Source organism: Sebastes umbrosus, chromosome 10, assembly GCF_015220745.1.
Source record: "Sebastes umbrosus isolate fSebUmb1 chromosome 10, fSebUmb1.pri, whole genome shotgun sequence".
Classification (NCBI taxonomy): Eukaryota; Metazoa; Chordata; class Actinopteri; order Perciformes; family Sebastidae; genus Sebastes; species Sebastes umbrosus.
In genome coordinates, this window is record NC_051278.1 from 24,936,368 (window position 1) to 24,960,018 (window position 23,651).

Sequence of the window (23,651 nt, forward strand, 5' to 3'; positions counted from 1 at the left end):
GCGTCCTCCGACCGCGGCCAACACTGTTTAGAAAGATGGGCTTCACTAGATATAACTTTGGTGCTTCCGTGTAGTTTGTGTTGGAGTCTTGTCTGAACAGCGTAGCCACACGTGAGCGCGCATGGGACACCGACCCGGATTGATTTTTACGTGTAAGAAGTTACAAACAGTCCCTTTAAGTACACTTTGCTGATAATACTTCTATACTTTTACTTGTAATGGAGTATTTTTAGACTGTGGTATTTGTACTTTACTGGTACTTTTACTGATCTGGGTACTTCTTCCACCACTGGCACAGCTTTAGGTATGTGTAGTTTGTTCGTGGGTTCTCTTACTTGGTGTGAAGACACTGAGAGGCAAACACATGCAAAAAGAAAATGATAAAGACTTATTTATAAATGCAAGATGGAAAATGTTCTTTTTACTGCAGATGTGTTTATCCTCTAGCAGCCTCTCTAATTACTTACTAGAAGTCATATATTACTTTGTTTACTTTCTTCTCAGCCTGATTATCTGGTATTTGCCCACGCTCTGCAGCAATGAGAGTATTTTGTACTCGTAGTGAGAAATACACGCGTCGACTTAATTTTGCAACAACTCCAGTTGTCAAACTGTTAAAGTAAAAGTAGGGTAGCAATAATTGCTTTATCAATTTCCTCTTTAACTGATGTTCTGAAAGAAAGAGTCAGTGTGATTGTGATTGATCTGCAGTCTTAAGAGCATTGCCTCTCCCCCCCCCCGAGGAGCCACAGAGAGCATCCCAGACTCCTCGGCCCTCGTCTGTGCTCTCAGGTGTCAGATTCGCGGCCCTCTGTCGCCACGCGGGCTGTCAGAAGATTGTGCTGGGGCTGCACGATTAAACACACATTCATGCATGTGAACGCACAGACACACAAAGACATGACCGTACATACAGAGCAGTGAAAAACCAAATGCTTCTCTGCAGCTTTGTTGAGTGCATGCATGTGTCTCTGAGTTCCAAGTGTGCATCACGTCTCCTCCATCGCCCTCCTGTCTGCTTTCTCAGACAAACGTCCTTGTAAGGGAGGTAAGACGGATGCTCAGTGAGTAAGATCTGCCCTGAGTCACATCTGCCTCCCACCCCGACAGCCCTCCCGCCTGCCTGCCTGCCTGCCTGCCTGCCTCGTTTGATGACTGGCCGCATCATATCTCCCATCCCCCCCCCACCCACCCCGCATAATTACACTACAGTTCCCATTTGTCCGCCGTGCATAAACAGCTCTTCCTGAAACCCAGTTGCCGTCTTCTATTAGATCCCAGAACCATCAGCAGGCCTGAGGATGATTCTGGCTGTCAGTCGGGGCCCAGACAGCCAGCCAGTCCGAGCCATGCCTGGACAACAATCACATTATCCCGACACAGGAACACAGACAGAGAGAGAAATACAGCAATCAATATTGTGCACTGACGTCTGTCTGACCACTTAAGTTCCTCCCAACAAGACGCTTCCCACCGCAACTGAAAGAGGATATCCAGCTCGAGCAAAACGTTCATATCAGAGCACCGTGTTGAGCAAAAAAGCAGAAGAAACGGATACATTTCTGCGTATTCAGTTGCAGCTCGTATGAGGAATTATAAGATACGATTTCAGAGACTGTCACTGCAGTGAAATAGTGACATATTCGCCTTGTCAGAACAACAAAGAAAATCAGACATTTTAATCAAAATATTTGACTCTCACTCACTACCGCCACTTATGTAACAAGGGTTTATCCGTGTTCCGACTGGCTTTGTCAGGCAGAGTGAGTGGTCCAGCGCACATCTGCGACACCTCCCCAGCCATCCATCTCTTTCCCTCTCTCCTCTCTCCTGCCTCTGCACATTTCACTTTGACAAATGTACAAGAGCAGGCCGCTCCTGCAGGACTGTGGGAGGCGGAGAGGGGGGGTATGGATCGGGGTGGGGGGGGATTGGATTTGATAGATAAATGTCTGAGGATAGCATTACTGCTCGCTCTCGCTTCATGTGTGTGTGCATGCAGATATGCAGCGTGGGTTTGTGTGGAAAGACTGTTGAGTAGACTGTTTTTGTGAGGCTACCACCCGGACAGCTCATCTCAATAGCACATTAATGTTTAATGGGGACTAAAAATATCTGACATTATAATGCTCCATGGGCTTTTTGTGCGATGTCTGTGGTCGCAGTCGCAAAAAATTGCAAACCACAGATATTTGTTTTTTAAGCATTGACAGGAACAAAATAATATGCAAATTAAACTGTCTGTTAGTATAATTACGAGATTCTCCGTGACATCCTAATAACCTTTATATAGTGCTCAAAACATAATAAGCAGCTGCGTGGTGCATTCATGGGCCTGAGCAGAATAATGACAGAAAAAAAGACTTCTGACTGGATCATGACTTTAAGCCGAACAGCGATTTGCTTTAATTATTTGACTTCATGAAAAAGTGAATAATTGCAGCATGGAGAACAATGAGCGCCATGTCGTCCACTGTCTTGCAAGTCAGCGGCAGTAACTGGGATGATGTATGAGCATGCATCTGCTGGCATGGTAGCAGAGTGGTGGGTCCTTACCTGCAGACTTGGGGGTGAATTTGTCCCTGTTGGCGGCGCACACAGCCAGCAACCGGTAGCCCAGGTCCAAGTCGTACCCCTGCTGAGCAGCAACACGACTCACCACCTGGAGAAGAGTGATGGATCATGAGTATAGCTGCTGTCCTTTAGGCTCTAAGAACATTAGCATTGTATCAACTGTTTTGTAATCATTACATCATTGTAATTACATAATTACAAATGATCTATCTATCTATGGGTGGGAATCACCAGAGGTGATGCGATATGATATAATTATATATGCTGAGTATTGCCATAAGATATATTGTGATTTATTACCTTTTTTCAAATGCAAAGTATGCAGTTTGTCAACATCTGTTTTATCTAATAAGATACAGTTTTCACTCTGTTCATCTCAGAGTTTTCATTCACATATCTTGAGGTCAGAGGTCAAGGACCCCTTTGAAAATGGCCATGACAGTTTTTCCTCGCTAAAATTTTGCGTAACTTTGGAGCATTATTTAGCGTCCTTCCAGACAAGCTAACAACCTCGCACAACAGCTGGATTCTCGCAATGTCACAAGATCACGCTAGAATCGCGGTATCAAACGTCACACGAAAATCTATCTTGTCAGGCTTCAAGTAATGTGTTTGTGTCCGGCTCACCAGACAACGGACCGATCAGCATCCTGTGAGGAGCTATTGCAGCTACGGGCGTACGCGGCTTAGGTGTGCGAGACCTGAGACCCGGTCAGACCATAGCGTGAAGCGACCGTTTGTCCTAAACAACAATGGCTGCTCCTGAAGAGGTTAGCGTAGATGTTGCAGTAGCATCAGTTATATCAAAAACTGCAGAGTATTTCTTCATTGAAAGAAGACCAAAGAACAACACTGAAGGTGATGTTTTTGGCCTTAAGTCAGTTTTGTTTTTGTTAGTTTGATTGACAGATGGTTCATCCAATCTCCTGCCAAGTATCTGTTGAACGTGCCTGCCCTTTACTAAACAGTTTCCAATGACGGCTTCTCAAATGGTTCTGTGTAACAAACCATCTGACAGGGTCAGGTTAAACATGACATGGTTTGTACAGATCGATTCCTTAGGTTTTCATATGATACCAGTATTTTCCCTCTAGCTTTAAGACTGAGCCCGCTATAACCCCTGAAGGACAGAATAGCGTCTGGGCCCGCCCGCTGGATTGTTAAGAGGTTATTAGTTTACATAATAAAAGATTGATACTTGACGTCCATGTATCGATACAATATTGTGATGTATTGTAATATATCCTTCTACTTTCTTATGCAATACCATAAATACTGATGCTAAATAAGCCATATTTAATGCATCTTAATCCTTTCACTTTCTTAATTGTGTTAATATTTTGAATCACTGCTGCCATCACTGAACTTCATTTTTCCTCAGACAGACACACATTCAATAAACACTTGCAAACACACCATACAGACACAGTGAGATTAATGTGGAGTCTGCAGTCTGGATTGCTCCAGTGATCCACAGTCAGGACGAGTCTGATGACTGCATCAACCTCCAGGAGGAGGTGAGAGCCAAACCACAGTCGCTTTGCAGAACGAGCAGAGTCTTTCAAAGGTTATCATCAAACAAGCCCGCTCTGGCCCTAAAGTGAACAGTTTGTCCCCTGACTAAAAGGTTGCTGGCTTAATTACCCAGACAGACCAGGAAAAATAATAGGTGTTTGGATGTCCAGCTAAACTGACCAGTGTGTGAATCGGAGGGCAGTGTCGGAAAAGTTAAGTACGTTTTCAGCAGCGTCCCCCTGAGTGAGCAAAGGTTAAATATCCTCCTTTTTTCCTCCAATTTTTGAGAGGAACCAGTCCCTAGCTGTAAGGTTTTTAATAATCCTTTTGTGCTAATGACTTCAAAAAGAGGTCGAACATTTACGGGACATGAAGCAGGAGCCTCCCGGACTCTAATATAACGTTAAAGGCGAAGCTGAGCGACGTTAAACAGGACTCAGGAGACGGGGGTAAATCATTATTAGAAGGGAAACCCCTTTGCTTTTATCTGCTAACAGATGACAACTCCTCTGCTCCCTCTGACCTCAAAACACACATTAGCGTTAACAAGGTCAGCTGGGGTGCCTTTTAGAGAGCCAACAGAACAGCTAGCGGTGATCATAAAGTGCCGTTGTCGCAGGTAATACGGCTGCTTGAGCACTGAATGAACAGCTAGGGAAATTATGTCAATAAATAGGGGTTTATATGAGTCTTTTAGTCAAGATGATGGTGATGTACAATTATAGAGTTTCAGTAAATCATGGGGATATTTGAAGCTGAGAATTCCAGGGATAAAAACTACAACATAATCTATTCAAGCCAAGCACATTACGCAAACAATTCTGACAAACGGCCGAATCATGTTGCTGTCAATCGTTTAATTCCCTGCGTGAGTGAGTCTGCCCTGCAGTTTGTACGAGGCAGGCAGCCAGCTACAGAGGCTAGCATAGATTCAACACGGATTTAACAGTGTTTCACCTCATAAGCCTTTTTTCAGCTTAATCTCCCTCTGAGGACGTTCATCCAGGCCTGTACTCCTGTCAATACGAGAACAGTGCTCTAAGAGGTGCTGGAGGGTTACTGGGCCATTGATATTCTTGTTTGTCTATTTGCTGGAGGGGGAGGAAAAAAAAAAAAACATCAGTTTTGTAGTTTATTTCTGCTTGAAACGGTTGTGTGTGAAAGACAGCTCTTAGTGAACTAAGAGGCAGAAATAATACTGATGTGTGCCTGCGCTGACATAACCCACACTCTACATACAGTATGCATAAAGAAAGACAGGAAAAAAACACAAATTGTCAAGCAGACAGAGCTAATAGTGCAGCACTGACAGCTCAGTTATGTCATCATTTATTGGCTCTGGAGCCGATACTCCACCGGGGATCGGAGGATGACCTCCACGTGTACAACACGCCAGAGGGAACAAGCGCCTCGGCACACATTTGCAGTTTCATTCGGCTGCGACAACTCTCATTGGCTGTGATTGATGCATTTTTAAATTCCAGTTCAGCGAGGTAACGTCATGAACATAAAATCCTTGAAAGAATGCAAGGACTTGTTGCGCGCCCGTAATTCTCCGAGATAAGAAGCCGTTTGCGCTCCGAGTCTGATGAAACAATTTAGCTGATGGAAACAGACCCATGCTGAGAGGGATCTCAGTGGTGGGCTCCATTGTATAGCTCTTTATCAGCCTTTAAGAGGCTTTTATTGTGATTTACACATTAATGAGCGTTTATCTGTTTGCTCACGCTATACCACTTCAGCCGGGGACAATGTTCCTTCAGTGTTTCAAAAGGCTGATCGTAGGCGATAGACGCGTGAAACTTTCAATTCTCCGCTCTAAAGCCTCTTTCACACGTGACTGTGTATGTAAGTGTGTGTGTGTGTGAGGCTTTTCACACACACCTGGTGCAGGCCAGCTCTCTGGCCCCGTGCCCAGATCGATGAATGGTAGCTGGTGAACTGAAAGGCGATAGCCAGGGGTGACTGGCAACCTGCAGTCCTGTTCAAGCCTCTTCTTTAATGTGTGTGTGTGAGGCACAAGTAGAGAGAAGCAGTGGGTGACAAGGACTTTAACCTCTGTCACTGGCCCCTGACGGCCTGAGCAGCTGCCTTGGATAACTGCTGGATACAAACCTGGTGTGACTAAAGCCTGCTGCTAACTGTAGTTACTCAAATTTGAAGGGAAAATATAATATAACCCAAATATCAAAAGTCTTGTTTCAGCTATATTGCAACGTCTCGCGGGCGATCCCGACCAACTTCGCTGTCTTTCAGAGGCTGTACCAGGTTCAGTTTTAGAGCTAGAGTGAAGGTACAGATATCATATGAAACTAGAAAACCTAAGGAATCAACCAACCAACAACCATGTCATGCTAGCTTGTCAGCAAGGAGACTAAATATAAATTATAATAAAAACATAAATAAAAGTCAGGCTAAATTTTGGCGAGGAAAAACTGCCATGGCCATTTTCAAAGGGGTCCCTTGACCTCTGACCTCAAGATAGATGGGTTCTCTGGGTACCCACGAGTCTCCCATTTACAGACATGCCCACTTTATGCTAATCATATGCAGTTTGGGGCAAAAAAAACATGCCTTTTTTTAATGCAGTACAAATGTGTGATTTTTGCCTATTTTAAAAATGATGTTTGAATATTTCTGCATACTGGGGTCCCTAAACAGTCTTGGAATTACATAGATTGGGTATCACTGTAAAACTGAGACTCTTGTGTATCCAATGAGCCCAATTGTTTCCATGTGTGATGATGTTAGTCCCCATAGTAGCCATTTCATATAGTGACACCATTTCTTTTTTTTTTTATTTGACCTTACTGTATAACATGACCTGTGGTGACCTCTAGGATAATCACAGCCTCATGAAACTTTCTGAGAAGTTTCCAGAACAGAAGTGCTCGCCATCCAATCACCGAAAAATGTAATTCTTGCAGAAATTCTTGCTCCAAATGTCAAATGTTTTTGGAGAATCACAGCATGGCTTTTTCTATGGTGTTCCTCAAGGTCTTGGTGTCTTAATGTTTTATTTTGGAGTGATTTTTGATAATTTTTATCAATTCTCGAGTGGTAAAAAATGGTTAAATTTTGCATCAAATCTGTGTAACAAATGGTATCAACACAAAAATTACTGCACCAACTTATGAGACATAAGAGAGAATGGGAATGGCCATCATATACTTCTATCATAATGCTCTTAGCCATTATACACTTACACACAATTTATTTGAATTAATTCATGAATTAATAAATTCATATTTTTCAGATTCAAGACTAGAACAACTTGACACGTGGTAATTTTCAGGTTCCCAGCTTTCAGATGATGTACACCACTTCTATGTGACATCTACTGTTGACCTGCAATCTCCCCCTAAAGACCTCCTGTACCTCCCTAAAAAATACAAAAATGTGTCTATTGTGGCTCTCAGAGGGTGAACTTAAAAGTAGGCTAAAAAGTGGACAAATCCGCTCACCTTTTTTTTTTCTCCCTAAGTATCCCTACTCTAATTATTGTTTTGCTCATGTCTCCTAAAAAGTACCTGAAAAACCCAACAAAAACCATAATTACTGTTTGCGTACCGTCAGACATCCCATGAGACTTTGCTCGAAAGGTCGCTGGAAGGCCCGGGGATCTCCGCACCAGTCGAGCAGCTCCGTGGCCGCCGAGTGGAAGTTGGCCGGGTTTTGTAAGTGCTGTGCAAACACAGAGAAAGGAGACTGACATTAGAAACAATGGGAAATAATGAGCGTTATTTTTTTTTCAGATTAAGTACAAATTGGAAAAACACTGAAACCAAACAGTTTCACAGCCTCGCGCTCTCCCTCCAAAACTGCCTTGATTTAATGTCTTGTGTTTCTGCGCAACCCTGTGAGGACCTTGACTCCTTCCAATGAACGCCCACTCGGGGCTCTGCTGCATTGTGGGAAGAAGATCACACCCGTATCAACAATGATGCCAGTGTTTCCTGTTAATCTCTCTTGGCAACACCCAGCCATCACCCCCATGACCCGCACGGCAACCAAATCTTTCGCTCCAGTCCTCCTCCTCCTCTCTTCCCCCTCATTCATTGCCTGTTTTTCAGAATGTAACAGAGCCTCGGCACCAGAAGTCCACTGGCTGGCTCGGCTGTTCACAAAGAAAACAACCTTGGTCCTCCTGGCAGCTATGTGTGTAGACTCAATACGTGCCGTTGGTGTGTTGTCTAATCTCTTTCAGTCTCTGTCTGTCTCTCTCGCTTGTTCACTGAGGCCTGAAACAGTTGAGTCTTTTCTTCCCAGTGTCTGAAGACTACTCAGGCTGGCAGGACACAATAAGCGGTTTTTAAAATTGGGCTCCCTTTCTTCATGGCTCAGGAGGTTAATAGCTCTGAAATGGGGCAGAGCTGCGGCTCGTTCAGTCGGCGAGATTGAGCCCACTTGAAAGCATTTATTATTCTCATCTGGAGCTGAAGCGTCTTGTTTTGTGTGTTCTTGCGGGGAAGGTAGGACCATTGTCTTTAGGGGGCAGCAGAGGTGAGCGTTTTTGAAAGGGCAGCTTTTCGGCGGTGGGCGACAAAAGGGCTATCGGGCGCGAATGCGGCCTAACGTGTCAGGCCCACAGAGAAAATCTCTGAGAGCTTCCAATGATATCATGAGCTTCAAGAGGAGGCCTTGAGTGACTCATCTTTTTTGATGTGAAGATTAGCCATTATAGAGCTATAGCTGTGTGGACTCTCACAGGGGTTTGGCTGATGATGAAGAGACGCAGGGAGGGAGAGTGAGAGATGCTCTTGTTGAGTGAGAGGGAGGAGGAGAAGAGCCTGCTCTAGATGAGTGATATAATCTGGCATTATTGCTGCTTGATGGGAGGCGTATCAGCCTCCAGCGCGAGAGGAATCAGAACTAGCACAGCAGGGGCTGTCTGTCTATATCTGAACTCACAGCTCCTGCCGCTGCGGCGCTCGCCACCGACTCTGCCTGACAACCCTCGACTCTGGTGTGAGGGGGAGGACGGCGGAGAGGAAGAGCTGTGCTGAGTTTTTTGGGAGGAGGATGGGGCCCGAGCTGGTCTTGTTGTTGTTGCTGTTCAGGGTTGGATGAGGACAAGAACGGGGAAGGTGGGGGCTGAGCGGCAGCGATGGGGTTTCAGACAAAGAGCCAGACGTTTGACAGACTGTCCTCCGTGAGATGATGGACTGACTTACCCCGTTTTTCAGGCCAGCCGAGGCTCAGGCTGTTCAGTGCCTACCTGGCTGCGTGAAAAACAGCACAACACCTGGCTCTCTGCCAGCCAGCGGCTTTCCCCAAACCAAAACAACACCCTGCTGGCAGAGCCGCCACGAGCTCAGAGCGCACTGACTAACTCGCCGCCTTTGAAGTCTGGTTTACTACGAATTCTATTACAGCCAGAGCCGAGGAGTATATAAACCCAACTACAATTAGTGCATTTATTAAGCTAGACGTGTTAACTCGGGCTATTTAGGGGCCTATCAGTGACGCCTGAGAAAATAATTGAGGAGGCTTTGTGAAGTGTGTCAATTCCACCAAATTCGACTCATTTGAGAAAAGCTGACATTTCGGAAATAAGGCTTTTGACGTCAGCTACATGCAATTGAAGTAAAAGCACTGAGGCAATAAGAGCCCGGTTAGATAAAGGTTATTATATTGGGTGCTCAGGAGTTAAGGTGGGGGTGGGGTGGGGGGGTTTAACAACAAGCGGGCGCAGAGAAAAGGGATATGTCACCTCATAATCGCGAGCTCAAAGCCCTATCATTCACTGATTCACTGTAAGGCATGGTGTCATATGGATGTTGGGAGATATAAAGGATCACACCCACATAGCATAAACAAATAAGCCCACAGCCTGCCAGCCTGCCAGCCAGCCAGTGAGCTCTTGTAGACTATTAATCACAGGCAGAGGCGGTAGCCCTGGGTTATGTCTGACTGTGTCTTTCTGTCTGTATTTGTTGGCGAGGAGTCTCCTCCTGATAGCTGGCAGTCAAGGAAGCATTTAAGCAAAAACCACAACAAGGGCCGGGCATACGTCAAGAGTCAGGAACGTGATGTAAGGAAGTGCAGGACCAGGAGGAGGAAAGTAGGGTCTGTTATGTTGCTATAGTCTCTTTGAAGTCCTCTTCTTGTGTTCACTGCCAGATTTGCCTCTCTCTCTCTCTCTCTCTTCTCTCTCTCTCTCTTTCTATGACCCTGTGCAACATGATCTGTGGGACTGGAGCCTAATGGCCAGAAAAACTGATGCCCATATAAGGTGCTGAGAGGAGAAAGGAGTGAAGGAAAAGGAGAGGAGATGCAGATTCTTGTGTCTTTGCCTCCAGAATCCAAGTCTGCATTTTACTGGACTAGTGCAGTGCCCGTTCGGAAGCCTGCGCCCGACCTAAACGGGCCGATTGTTTGGCCCCAAGAAGTTCTGCTTGCAGCGTTGTCGAGAACCGCGGTATGGTTGCTTGCACCCGCCAAGTGCGAAGTTGATTGGATGAACTATTCTCGAGATATGCGAAGGGTAGTCATACGTACATACACAGACAGACAGACAGACAGAGAATACTTCCTTTATGGTTAGATGATGCTGCTACATCGCCAGCTATTGGCCAAATGGCATGGTCACTCAGATATCATATCGCCACATGTCCACCAAATGTGGTCCCAATAGCACAAAGTGTTCAGGAGATATGACATGTTTTGTAATATAAGCCCTGCCCACAGCATTTGAGTTAACTTTGAGGGCTAGCTAGAGCAAAACTGTATGGAACATGAAAAATCTGAAAAAGTAACTTTTACCGGCTTGGTCCAGAGATGTTCTGTACCAAATTGGGTGCCGTTTGCTGGAAATTTGTTGGACGAGTGGCAAAAAATCTGATTTGGACAGGATTCAAAACTCTAATCTGGCGGAAAATCAGTCTAGACACAAATGGGCGTGGCTTATATAAATAGATTCGTTTGGACCCACAAAATCCAGGAAAGAAAAATGGTTCTGAGACTTATGGTTAAAAAGTTAAAGGCCAAAATGTAAAGTTCAAAATTATAGCGCCACCATCTGTTCAAATTACACCACATTCGACACTGCACTCCCTTGGATCCTGAGCAACACACCCGCCAAGTGTGAAGTCGATCGCAAGAAAAGTTCTCAAGATATGCGAAGGACATACAGACAGACAGACAGAGATTTTTTACTTTATAATTAAATACTTTGATGAAGTTAAAGGAGGACTAACAGGTTGTTTCTCATGGGTCTTTATACACACCTGTTTGATGCACAGCAGCCTGTCATTGGTCTGCTGGATGTGCCGGTCCATTGATGGTAACGTGTTCATCTTGATGTCTCTACCGGGACGCCATTAAAAGTTCTGTACTCTGCAAAGGAAGCGGAGGAGGAGAGATACATCTGTTAGAACAGGTTTTTTGCCAGGTCATCCGTGTAAACAGTGTGTAGCCAATGAAGTTCAAACAGCATTTTAGCAGCTTGACAAACTCTTAAACAGGGAAGCCAGCTTGTTCATGCACTGACTCATCGAAGGGCTCCATGTGCCTCAAGCAAGCGTTTTTTTGGCAAACTCATGAAACTGAGATGTTCCACAGCAGCGCCGTTAACGACAAAACAGAAACATGATGAAACTGAAAGAAAACTGCATTGCTTTATGTTACTTGTGAGAGAAAAATCTAACACTCACTACAACCAAGAGAGGACATAAACTGTTATCTCTTTTTAAAAGAAGCGTGCCTCACAATCAAGGTTATCGGTGTAGCATAGACAACCAATTTATACCCACATCTAACAGCAGATAAGACTCAGCTTTAAAGCATCTTGTTCTTTCTGTGTATATCTTGTTCTGAGCAGCAACAACCAGAACAATTTCGGCCGAATGTTCATCGCTGCATCTCAGAGAAATGGAGGCTGGATTAATGGGTGTCGTGCTGGTTTGCCAGCGAGGCCTCCGTCCGTCCCTCACCATCCCTCTCTGTGTTTATCTCCATCAGTGTTGGTCTGCCACATTCCTCCAGACAAAAGGCAAACTGAGAGACCACAGGTGGGGGGGTGGGTGGGAGGGGAAGCTGCTCTGTACTGATAAAGGGTCCCCCAAAACCCCCTGCTGTGAGAAACAGAGCGAGAGACCGAATATGATGAAAGCGTAGTGCTCAGCAGCCGGGGAGTTTTCATGTGTAATGCTCAGTCTGGTGGTGGGCTTATCTTAGAAAGACTATTGCGCACTCTTTCTGTCTCTTTCACTCTTACACACACACACACACACACACACACACTTAAGAGCATGTAAACACAAAAGCTCAAATTCGCACTTTGATTAAGCGTAAAAAGGTAAAACTTCAAAGGAACACTTGGAGAATAAGAGTGTATTACTAATCCTCTGAGCTTAAGCATTACCAGAGTAGAATTACCTGAAGTGCACTCGCACAAAGTCTTCAGCCGCTCGCATGAGTAAAAGGGGGGAATTCTGGAGTAAATGTGGTCAAACGGTGGACACCCATATGTCTCGTTACATGGTTTACATGGTGCCACAGTGGTTGCTGTGAAAAGCCCCTACATGCAAAGCAGCTAACTTTACATTCTGCAGGGCACAAAGCCACTCTGACCGCACATAATATGACTTTGGGTGGCCTAATTCTGCTGCGCTGTGCCGTCTCCCAGCGTCCAGCAGATGTCTCCCTCTCCTGCTGCCTAACCAGCATGTCTCTTTCACACACTACACCCGGAGCAAGTGGTCCAGAGAGGGCTCCTTTAAGCCCTGACAAGTGCTACAAATCCCCTTCAGCGGCCAGGCAGCTCCACGGACCGCTAACAGGGCACGCTCCGGCCCAGCGCTGGCTGTCTGACCTTGTGGCTATTGATTAACTGTTTCTCCTCCAGCTCCTTTTCCTGCTGTCCCAACACACCCGCAAGAGGAAGGAGGGAGATTGGAGGGGGTGGAGGAATCTGCCTCTTTTACCCAATAATCTTCCTCTCTGTTGTGCTTTCACAAGGTCCAACACACACACACACACACACACACACACACACACACACGCCTTCTCCCCCCACAAACCGGCAGTGCTTTTGTTAGTCAATGAAAAGACGGGCCCTCAGGTCCCTGAAAGGAAAATGAGTGAGGTGGAAATGCGACTGGCCGGTGGCGTTGTAACTGAGATAAGAAGTCAATCCACCTGACTGACTGACTGTCCTGGCTGACAGACGCTTCAGCACCACATACACCCCCCGTTCAGGGGAAAAAATGTGTTGCATAACAGATGATGCTTCAGTGGAAACATGGCAGAAGCCCTCCTCCTGCCCTACATCCTCACCCCTCTATGTTTACTATCAAAATAACACAGAAATCTGTCAAATCATCACAGGAAGAGAAACAAGCTGAATGTTTTAACAGCAAAACGCTGACATCTCTGCCTCTCCACAGACTTAAAAGCATGGTAGCAGTGTGTGATTTTTTTCTCCTATTTTCCAGAATTTCTGCTGTAAGACTTTTCGGTGTTGTCGTTGTTTGAGCACAGACGGGCCCGTTTAATCTTTATTGTCTTCCAAACATCTTAATCAGCTCCACTCAGCACTGCTTAACCAGAGGTGCAAAGCAAAGGATTACACATCCAATTATGCTGTGCATATTACAACCTCCCTTTAAAACAGCAGTGGGAGGATGCTGCTATGAATCAGAGCAGAGCAACAAACCACAAATAATACTAACATCCGAGGAAGCCTCTGTCTGTCTGCTTCTTTCTCTCACTGTCTCAACAAAAAAAAAAACACATTCACGTTCTGTTTCCCCCCTTTCTCTCTTTCCCGAGCAAAACAAGCTGGGGGAAGCGGGGGGAAGAAATGAGTGCTCAGAAACAAAAGCAAAGTAATATGAAAAGCACTGGAGTATGGCAGGAAGGGGGCAAGAAGGGCCAGGCTCAGCGGGGAAAAGAGACAGAGAGAAAGAAAAAGAAAGAAATTATCTCTTCATTATCAGCAGCACCAGCACACACCCACTTATTCATACACACACACACACACATGCGTAGAGTGTGATCACACATTTGAGTGATTTCTCATTTCAGACAAATGACTACCACCTTTTGTCAAGTGCAGCTTGCTTTGTGAATGTGACGGTTGGTGGGGGTTGCATGGAAGTGGTTACACAGGAGCTCATAATGCACTCCAACACTGTGTATTGTATAGGAGCAGGGCTATATGGATGGCAATATGGTTGGAATCAGTATCAAGATACTAATATGTGTATTTTCCAACATCAATCCTGTATATGTTAGGGGTGGGAAAAAAAAATGTATTCACCTATGTATCGTGATTTTTTTTTTTTACGATTTTGAAATACTAGTATGCCAGAATCTATATAATGGCTTCACTAGTCTATGCGGAGGTAGAGTAGGGTAGGAAGTAGCGGTAGGAAGTTACCGCTTTTATTGTTGTAACGTGACGTCTTATCAATTTCCAGACCAAAACAAAGACGGAGCGAGCTGAAGCAAGGAAGCAGAAAAAGACGGACGGCCTCACATTTTCAATCCAAAGTATGATAAACACTACACATACAGTAAAGTATGGAAACACTTTGGGTTGCACACATTGCCAGGAAAAGCAGAGCTAGACATCACGACTAAAGCTGCATGCTAACTCTGTCATGGACAGGAAACGTGATTGTATTGCGGTAATGTACAGTCAGGCTAGCCGTCACTCGCATCTCCGTAAACGCAGCCGGTGCTACAACTGTAGAGCACCCATATACTGACATTTATCTTAAATGCATTCAAACGGCCCCGATGGAGCTGACCATGGATGTATAAAGAGAACGGAGCTGACGGGAGAGATAGAGACGGACTTGGCGAAGTTAGCGGAAGTATACATGTGTGACTACGTCCGGTTTTCAAAATAAGGTGTTAACAAACTGTGTAATACATATATGGAAGTAAGATTGATTGGATTATATTCACCAGAAATATAAAACAGTATATGTCCCTTGTAAATTAAAAAGGAAATACCACTAATTTGTGAGGGAAATATCTTTATTTTTGGGTTGCTGGAGAAAATGGAATAAATAATGCCTGACAAGGAAATCTCTGACTACATACATGCTGAAAATCAAACATTTTTACTGTATCAATTTAGATATTTTCCAAAGTAAAAGTCCCTAGAAGTGTATGATTCCACTTGTCCCCATGGTCTAGTGTTAAAATAGTTAACAAAAATCGCAATAAATCGTAATATCGAATCGCAATACTTGTAGAATCACAAAACTTAAAAATCGCAACACATATGGAATCGGCAGCCAAGTATCGTGATAGTATTGAATCGGGAGATAGGTGTATCTATATAGATATACACTCACCGGTCACTTTATTAGACACACCTGTTCAATTGCTTGTTAACACAAATAGCTAATCAGCCAATCACATGGCAGCAACTCAATGCATTTAGGCATCTAGACGTGGTGAAGACGACTTGCTGAAGTTCAAACCGAGCATCAGAATGGGGAAGAAAGGGGATTTAAGTGACTTTGAATGTGGCATGGTTGTTGGTGCCAGACGGGCTGGTCTGAGTATTTCAAAAAACTGCTGATCTACTGGGATTTTCACGCACAACCATCTCTAGGGTTTACAGAGAATGGTCTGAAAAAGAGAAAATATCCAATGAGCGGCAGTTGTGTGGACGAAAATGCCTTGTTGATGTCAGAGGTCAGAGGAGAATGGGCAGAGTGGTTCAAGATGATAGAAAGGCAACAGTAACTCAAATAACCACTCGTTACAACCAAGGTATGCAGAATACCATCTCTGAACGCACAACACGTCGAACCTTGAAGCAGATGGGCTACAGCAGCAGAAGACCACCCGGTACTAGCACCGGCCACTTTATTAGGTACTTGTACCTAATAAAGTGGCCGGTGAGTGTATATAATCAGGACAATTCAAATCTATGCTAAATCGTCTACAAAATGGTCATACATTTAATTCAATTCAATTCGAAGTATTTTATTAATCCTTTAAGGGACAATTTGAGGCAAGCGAGTTTGCAAACACAAGTAAACAATTCAATTACACACATCAAACAGGAATCATTTTTATTTAGACGACCGAAAATTTGTGAATACAATGATATGACTGCATCATCAGATTTGAACATGATCCTGCTGAATGAGCCCTATTAAGGAGCACAAGTCCTACAGCAACATGAGAGCTCTGCGTCTCCAGGCGAACATACTGTAGTGTTTTCTTAAAACTGTCTGCTACTGTCTGGAAGTTTTGCTGTGGTTTTAAACGGGCTCCACAGGCCCTGGAGGGAAGAGGCGTACTCTGTGCATCAAAGATTTTCAGTTTAAGTTAAATAATTGTGGCTTTGCATTGTGGTGTATTCTAGCTTAATCTTCTAATGCTCCTGTATGTAAAGTCTAAAGGGCAACGCTGAACAATATAGAGGAGCAAGTCTGGCCAGAGATCATCTTCATTATTCAGCAACAGTCTGAAAAGGGAGAACATAACTATCACTCCTGCTCTCTGGACGCAGTGGGGGATCCTCCTCCTCCTCCTCCTCCTCCTCCTCCTCCTCTTCGTCTTCAGTCATATGGCCGCAGCCTTTCTTTCTCTTCGCTACTATGTGCTTTTTGCTCCCCTTTTCTATAGCCCTCAGACATCATTAGAGCCACCCAGCATGCGACTCCTTTCCACCACCTTCCATTTTCCGTTCTATCATTTTCCTCTCCCCGTCCCTCATATCTCAACCCTCCTGCCACTCTTCCTCCCTCCCTCCTCCCTCTCCTTCCTGGGGCCCCGTGCGGGAGCTGCCATAACAGGAGGTGGAATGGATTCATTTGCTCTAATGTGGTTTGGGCTGCAGCGTGGCACGGCACAGAGCGACACTTTCTCCCAGTGCACAGAGCTCCTCTCTCCCTCTCTCCCTCTCTTTTCTCTCTCTCTCTCTCTCTCTCTGTCTGCAGTTCATGTGTTTTCAAACAGGCCAATCAACACCACTCAGCTGTGCTGGCCTCTCTCTCTCTGCCTCTCTCCCTCTCCCTCTCCCTCCCACATCTCTGCTCTCAGTGTGTCTGTAAAAAGCCACCACACACACTATTATCTCTAGTGGCAAACTCCCATAGCCAGACAGTCCCTTTTTGCTCTCATTGCCTTTATTTTCTCCGGTCCACTCCACTCCTGTCCTCAGCTACCGTTTCTTAAATTTTTTTTTTACAAACCTACTTCCACCATGATATCTCTGCCTTTTCTGCCTTGTTTCGTTCTTTTGCATTCGCTAATCCTCTCCTCCGCTAATCTCCCCCCGCGCCCCCTCCTCTCCTTTTCCCTCCCAGCAAAGCCAACGATTGGCCACATCGCTCCCTCCGGCCTTTATAAAACTCAACAGCATCATAACCACCAGCCTCAATAAAAATTTGAAATGACTTGTCCCTGGGGGTGGAGAAAAAAAACCCTCTAAATGTTGCTGTTTGTTTATCTTCTGCTTTAATGTGACAACCACAGGAGCACCGGGCAGCTATGTGACACCCAACACTGCAATGCAAACAGCTGTGATGTGGGGATACGTGAGCTGCTCTGTTGCCGTCTATAAATATGGAGCTTCAGTTGCGGAGTATTGCAGGTATGCGCCACCAGACACCCCCGGGAGCAGCCGATTATTTCACCACTCAATGTGTGAGATCAAAAAAAGAGCAGCGTGTACTAAGTGAGCACAGAGGTGCCCTCTCTTTTAACTAAGAGGGATTGGAAACATAAGACTTTAATATTACAATATTTGGAACTGAATCAATGTGTTTATATTGGTAGCGTGATAATATTTCTGGGATGATTATTGCTTTTACGAGGTACTTACACAGACTTACCCTGCGCACATGCACACACAAGATTACACACAATACCGCATCTAACATAATCGCTAAACTATTTTGATAATCGATTAATAGGTCTGAGTAATTTTGGAAGGAAAGAAAGTAAATTCTCTCTTTCTTTACTCCTCTATGACAGTAAACTGGATATATTCACCTTTGGTTTTGGGGAAACACTGATTGACATTTTATGGACGAAACAACTAATCGATTAATAGACAAAATAATAATAATAATTAACAGATTAATCGATAATGAAAATAATTGTTAGTTGCAGCCCTAAATACATCTATTGATTATTTTTGTTGATTAATTGATTCATCGTTGGATTTCTTACGTAATGTCTTCACGTCACTTGTTTTGTCTAACAGTCAAAAGTCCCATTTTACTAAATTTACAGTAAGACAAAACAGAAAAAAGCAACAAATCCTCATATATAGAAGCTAGCATCTGCATTTTTTCTTGACTCTGTCAATAATCAAAACTGCTGTTGATTAAAGTTCAGTCGTTCTTATATTTCCTTCAGGAGTAGGTGGAGACCAAAAACAGAGCAAAAAGGACAGTAGAATATTGGACGTTCACCTTGGGCCAGAGACATGACTAATAGGCAACTGTTTGCTAGCAAGTTCACCATATCAACTTAAAAGGGTGATGATGTGTTGCTATTGTGTTTACAGCTGGCTGCGCTGCCCCAAAGTGGCCAAAAGTTCAGTTATTGTAGGTAGGACTGTGCATTGGCAATAATCTGGCGACACGATACATATCATGATTAGGGATGCTAATTTTGAAAAGAAAACATTTAACCGACAACCGACCCCTGTTAACCGATTATTAACCATTAACCAACAAAATTAGTGCGTTTCATGCAGCGGTGCTGTTTTTAGTGCGTAACGAGCCACCCAGCTGCAACAAAAAGCCGATGCACAAACAGGTGAAATCCATCATTTATCACCAGCTGCAGTATACGAGCAAAACAGACAACTGAGTCCCCGGTTCATCCTTCCGGGAGAGTTACTCTAGCAGCCACAATGCTGCACCACATCATTTATCTGAGAGGTTGTCAGCTGTTTGTCTGCCTGGCATACTCAGTGAGCATGGCGTAACTTTAGCGAGTGTCCGGTCGAGAGACAGAGCATGTGTGTGTGTGGCGGCGGTGTGTACTCTTGTCAACCCGGCGTCACGTTAGCGAGTTTCCGACAGACCGTGTGTGTGTGTGTGTGGCGGCGGTGAGTGTAGGGTTATCGGTGGCGTTATAGCTGTGACCGTAGCAGTAGCATTGTGTGTGTACAGTTTATTTGTCGGTGAATAAATGCTACTGCTCCCGTGTCTTGCCAGCCGCCTGCTGATTACAGTGAAGGCGGTTGGCCCCGGCGTTAGCAACAACACTGGCTCAGATTCTCTTACGGTGGGCTGTTGAGGTGGACCAGCTATTCTCCTTTAAGTGACAAGCCGCTCCTCTGAGTTTTGCTCGGCTTTATATTTAATCTTTAATGTTTATTTGAACCGTTTAACTGATAGCGTTAATCAGTTAAAATTCTTAATGTCTGTTAACGGTTAATTATTAACATCCCTAATCATGATACAGTGGTTACGATTCAATATATTGCAATAATGTAAGCAAGGCGATTATATTGATTCTTTTAAAATCTTATTTTAGGAAAATTGTCATAGTATAAAGAACACACCACCATATGTATAAAATCTGAGTAAAAAAAACTTTTTTTCATGCGATCAGAACAGTGGGATCTGCATTTGTATTTATCACAGTCCCTGTGACATCCAACATCATAGCACTACTTTTTGTGCAACCTGATCCACTGTCTGCCACACATCTTTGCATGTAAAGTATAAACTAATAATCAATACAGTGTTTTGGAGAATCGATACAGTATCTCAAAACATAATATCTCGATACTCGGGTGTATCGATATTTTCTTATACCCCTAATCACAGGATTGAGCTGCCAGAACACTCCGCCGAAACTGCTCGAGGCTGTGTCCGACCATTTCTGTAACTTTCCAGACCTGATAATCTGACATTCACTCCCACTTCACGCCACGGTTGGCCAGCTGTGCAGAGGTGAGAAAGGAGCCTGAAGGTTTTGAACGTCTCTCTCTCAAGCTCTCTTTTGTCATTCTTGACACAACCACAAAGTGCAACACTCTGAATGTCTTCCAGGAGAGATGGTCTGAAATGTATCACCATGTTTAAACCATATCGCCTCTCTGTGATGGCCGGTTCTTCACTCTGTCGGAAAAACACTTTCTGACGTTTCAACCACTCATTTCCCTGTTCAATCATAATCCGACCCTTAAGCTCTACCATGTTATAACCATAACGAAAAAACCCCGGATGATGCCTCATCACATCCTGAATCATGGTACAATATTTTATCAGAATTGTCAGTAGTTGCTCTCTTTTTTATATTTGTGTGTGTGGGCCCACGCGTCTATGTTTTTATTTTTCATTGTCAATGGAGAAAAGCCATCCATCTAACCATGAGATACGAAATCAGGTCATCCATGAGCAGAACGGAGCTTGAGCCTCACATGATGAATGAATGAACTCCTTATTCCATACAATGTTCCAGCTGCTGAGGACTATAAATACCAGCTGGAGAAGATTGTATGTCCTGGCTGCCACTTATGATTTTCCACTGTCACGAAAGGCAAGATTCTATCACTCGTGATGCACAAGGGATGAAGAAAGTGTGTTTGTGTGTGTGTGTGTGTGTGTGTGTGTGTAAGGCCAATATGTAGCCTTTATCGCTGTACCAGGCCATCATAGGACTGCATGAAACACTGAGCGCTTTCAGTCAAAGAGTTCATAAATCTTAGAAAGCTTTATTAAATGGAATAACAGCAGTCTAGTAGATTTTTGAGAAGAATATATGAGGAGATGACAGTGTATCTATGTAGAGGAGAGTGATTGACAGTGCAGTCTGACAGGCTTGTGTAAAGCTAACCTTATGGGCCTGACTCCAGCAGAGCTGTTAGCTCACACACCGCCCCCCTGTGACTGCTGAATGGGTAAACTGACAAATTCCATGTCCTTCGGTTTCAGCAACGGCAAACTGCTGACCCAAATGCAATTAAACAACATCCACTGGGGTGAGTGTAACACGTCAATGCACGGTAGCATATGAATGTGCATGTGATAGCCTACGCGAGGAGGAGAGGGTGATGAAGTGTGTGCAGAGAAGAGAAACAGAGAGACAGGGGCAGAGAGTGAGACTCGCAAAGAGCGAGTGTGATTCAATCTGCTCAGTAAGCCATGAAATGGTATTGGTGTCATTAGGGAGAGCAAAAATATATCTGTGCCAGTCTGCCCTTGTCTTTGACACTCAAAAAAAAAAAAAGCACAATCCTTACTAAAAAAAGCCACCGGCATAGCCTCTCTCTGCACGGGGTGGAACAAAACGTCCTGTAGTGCTGCAGCTCCTACCGAGCAACCTTTATTTCTCCCTCTGATCTTTTATGCGACAAATCCAATTAACCATTAAAAAAAACTATTCTTAAGCACAAAGTATAGCCAGTACAGTACACAACATGCCGTTTGTTGAAAGGCTCTCAACGAAAAGGTTATTAGCAAGCTTCGGAAGGACTGCTTTATGAAATAAAACTTTTTCAGTGCACAAGTGAGAAGAAAGATTTGCTAATTCAATCCCCACAGAACTGATCAACAGCACACAGCACGGAGTAAATTCGGTGGACAAGGGACAAAGTCAGTAGATGACCCATTATCTAACGACTGAGGGGAGTATCTTGTATCAAAGTAGATACTAAAAACAGACAATTTAACAAAACAATATGGGAATTAATTGTCAATACAGCAATTCAAAACGGCCATCAGATTATAGAACCTACCACAACTGCCAGCATTCAACTTCTTTCAGTAATGATGTGATACTGTTATTTATCCTTGCAACAGGGATAACATTATGGGATGATGGCATCTACAGCATAGACCGTATATAAGAAGTGGAAGTAGTCACCGTGACGTCACCCATCGGTTTGTGGACTGCTGTTTTGAAGCCGCCACCATTTAGTTTTTTTGCAACCAGAAGTGACACGAGAGGGTGGAGTTAACTACAACCGAACGCTGAACAAGACATTTTTGGGCGACCAAAAATGTTCCAATTAACTTTCATGAACTGAAAACACACTGTGAAAGGGTTAAAGTTGTAAGACGGAAACGCGGACAAATCCCAGACCGGCGTGGTAGCAACCTGTCAATCACAAGGTAGCCCTGCCCTAAAGCATACCCTGCTTTATGGTCTATTTGACTCTAAATGGGACCAGAATTTACTAAATGAACATCATGCTGTATTGAAGAAGACTTGAAACTAGCGATTGAGACCATAAACTCATGTTTACAAAGTTTACTGAGGTAATAAATCAAGAGAGAAGTAGGCTCATTTTCTCATAGACTTCTATTAAATCTGACTTCTTTTTGCAACCAGAGCAGTCGCCCCCTGCTGGCTGTTAGAAAGAGAGCAAGTTTTACGCACTGACTTCACTTTTCAGACCCGGAGGTTTCCCACTGATCAGCTGGCTGGAAAAATCTGCCAAAATGACATATTATTCAATTCTAGGATTAAAATTGGTTCAATCAAAGGAGTATTATGTGAGTAAGTTTTAACTGATGGTAGGCAGTGGAGGAATAGTCTTTACACAACACCAAGCTAGTGTTTCTGTCATCAAATAAGGAGAGTATACAACTAAGCTATTCAAGTGCTTAAAAAAAAAAAAGAAAGTACAGAATCCTTGGCCTTGTTCAAGGGCACTAGAACCAGCCTGATGTTTGCTAGTACATGCACCAGGTCCTCTGATAGGAGAACAGTTCGCGTGACCGGCGATGCAACAAATACAAACAAATCACAGCTTTGCACACTCTGAGTGAAATCCTTTTGACAGTGGATTTCTACTGAAACAGCTAAATAACCTTAGAGACAGCGAGACCTTCCCACACATGTAGAGGGGAGAACGATGCGCTCATTCATCCTGCTCTGTGTGTGTGTTTGTTCGCCACTGAGTGTCAGAGTGAGGGTACGAGTAGCAAAGAACACAAAACATCTGCTTGCTGTGAAAATGAAACAGCCTAATGGCGTACACAGAGCACCGGTTTCATTCACTGAAGGGACAATCCACACAGGTACTGTTTGGCACAGTGAGCGCAAAAAAGAAAAACAGCGTTGAAAGGCTAATGTGCTTCACTGCGGCTTTCATAAAACACTCTTTTAGCGCTGCAAAGCACTCCGCTGGTGTGTGTGTGTGTGTTTATTTGTGATCTCAAGCATCGTTATACAAAGTCCGTCCTATCAGCTCATCTTCACGCATGCATGAAACATGCCGAAATGATGTTTGACATAGCTGGCAGAGAGAGGAACACACGTCTTCGAGCCTCAAGAGGCTTTAATGTGTGTTTGTGAACTGATTCTCTCGAAAATGTTATTCTACGCGCGGCTCTGCTTTTGAGATTCGAGGTGCGTAGAAGGGGCAGCGCGGGAAGACGAGACAGATGGGAAGAGAGAAGGAGGGAGAGAGGAAAAACACTCATACAACATATTACATGTAGTGGGAGGCAGGGAGAGACGTGCACGGAGAGATAGGGGGGGAAATGGGTTGCAGAGCAGGAGAGAGAGAGAGATGGCGAGAGGTCATCCCTGGGTAATTTGTTTTGGTCCTCTCAGAGCGCAGACACACAGGGAGCAGGTAAACCAATTACAGTGTGACATGAATCACTAAG

At 44.3% G+C, this 23,651-nt stretch overlaps 1 protein-coding gene across 4 annotated transcripts in view; it reads right to left on the minus strand.

Annotated features, from left to right (window-relative positions):
- The window catches only part of zmiz1a (zinc finger, MIZ-type containing 1a), a 125,646-nt gene that overhangs the window by 30,090 nt on the left and 71,905 nt on the right, over window positions 1–23,651 (minus strand). For all 4 annotated transcript variants that reach the window (XM_037782710.1, XM_037782711.1, XM_037782708.1 and 1 more), the window contains 3 exons: window positions 11,319–11,427; window positions 7,660–7,773; window positions 2,557–2,662 (listed from right to left, as the gene is read on the minus strand). In XM_037782710.1, the coding sequence (XP_037638638.1) occupies window positions 2,557–2,662; window positions 7,660–7,773; window positions 11,319–11,387 (289 nt within the window). In that variant the 5' untranslated portion in view covers window positions 11,388–11,427. The remainder of the gene's footprint in view (window positions 1–2,556; window positions 2,663–7,659; window positions 7,774–11,318; window positions 11,428–23,651) is intronic.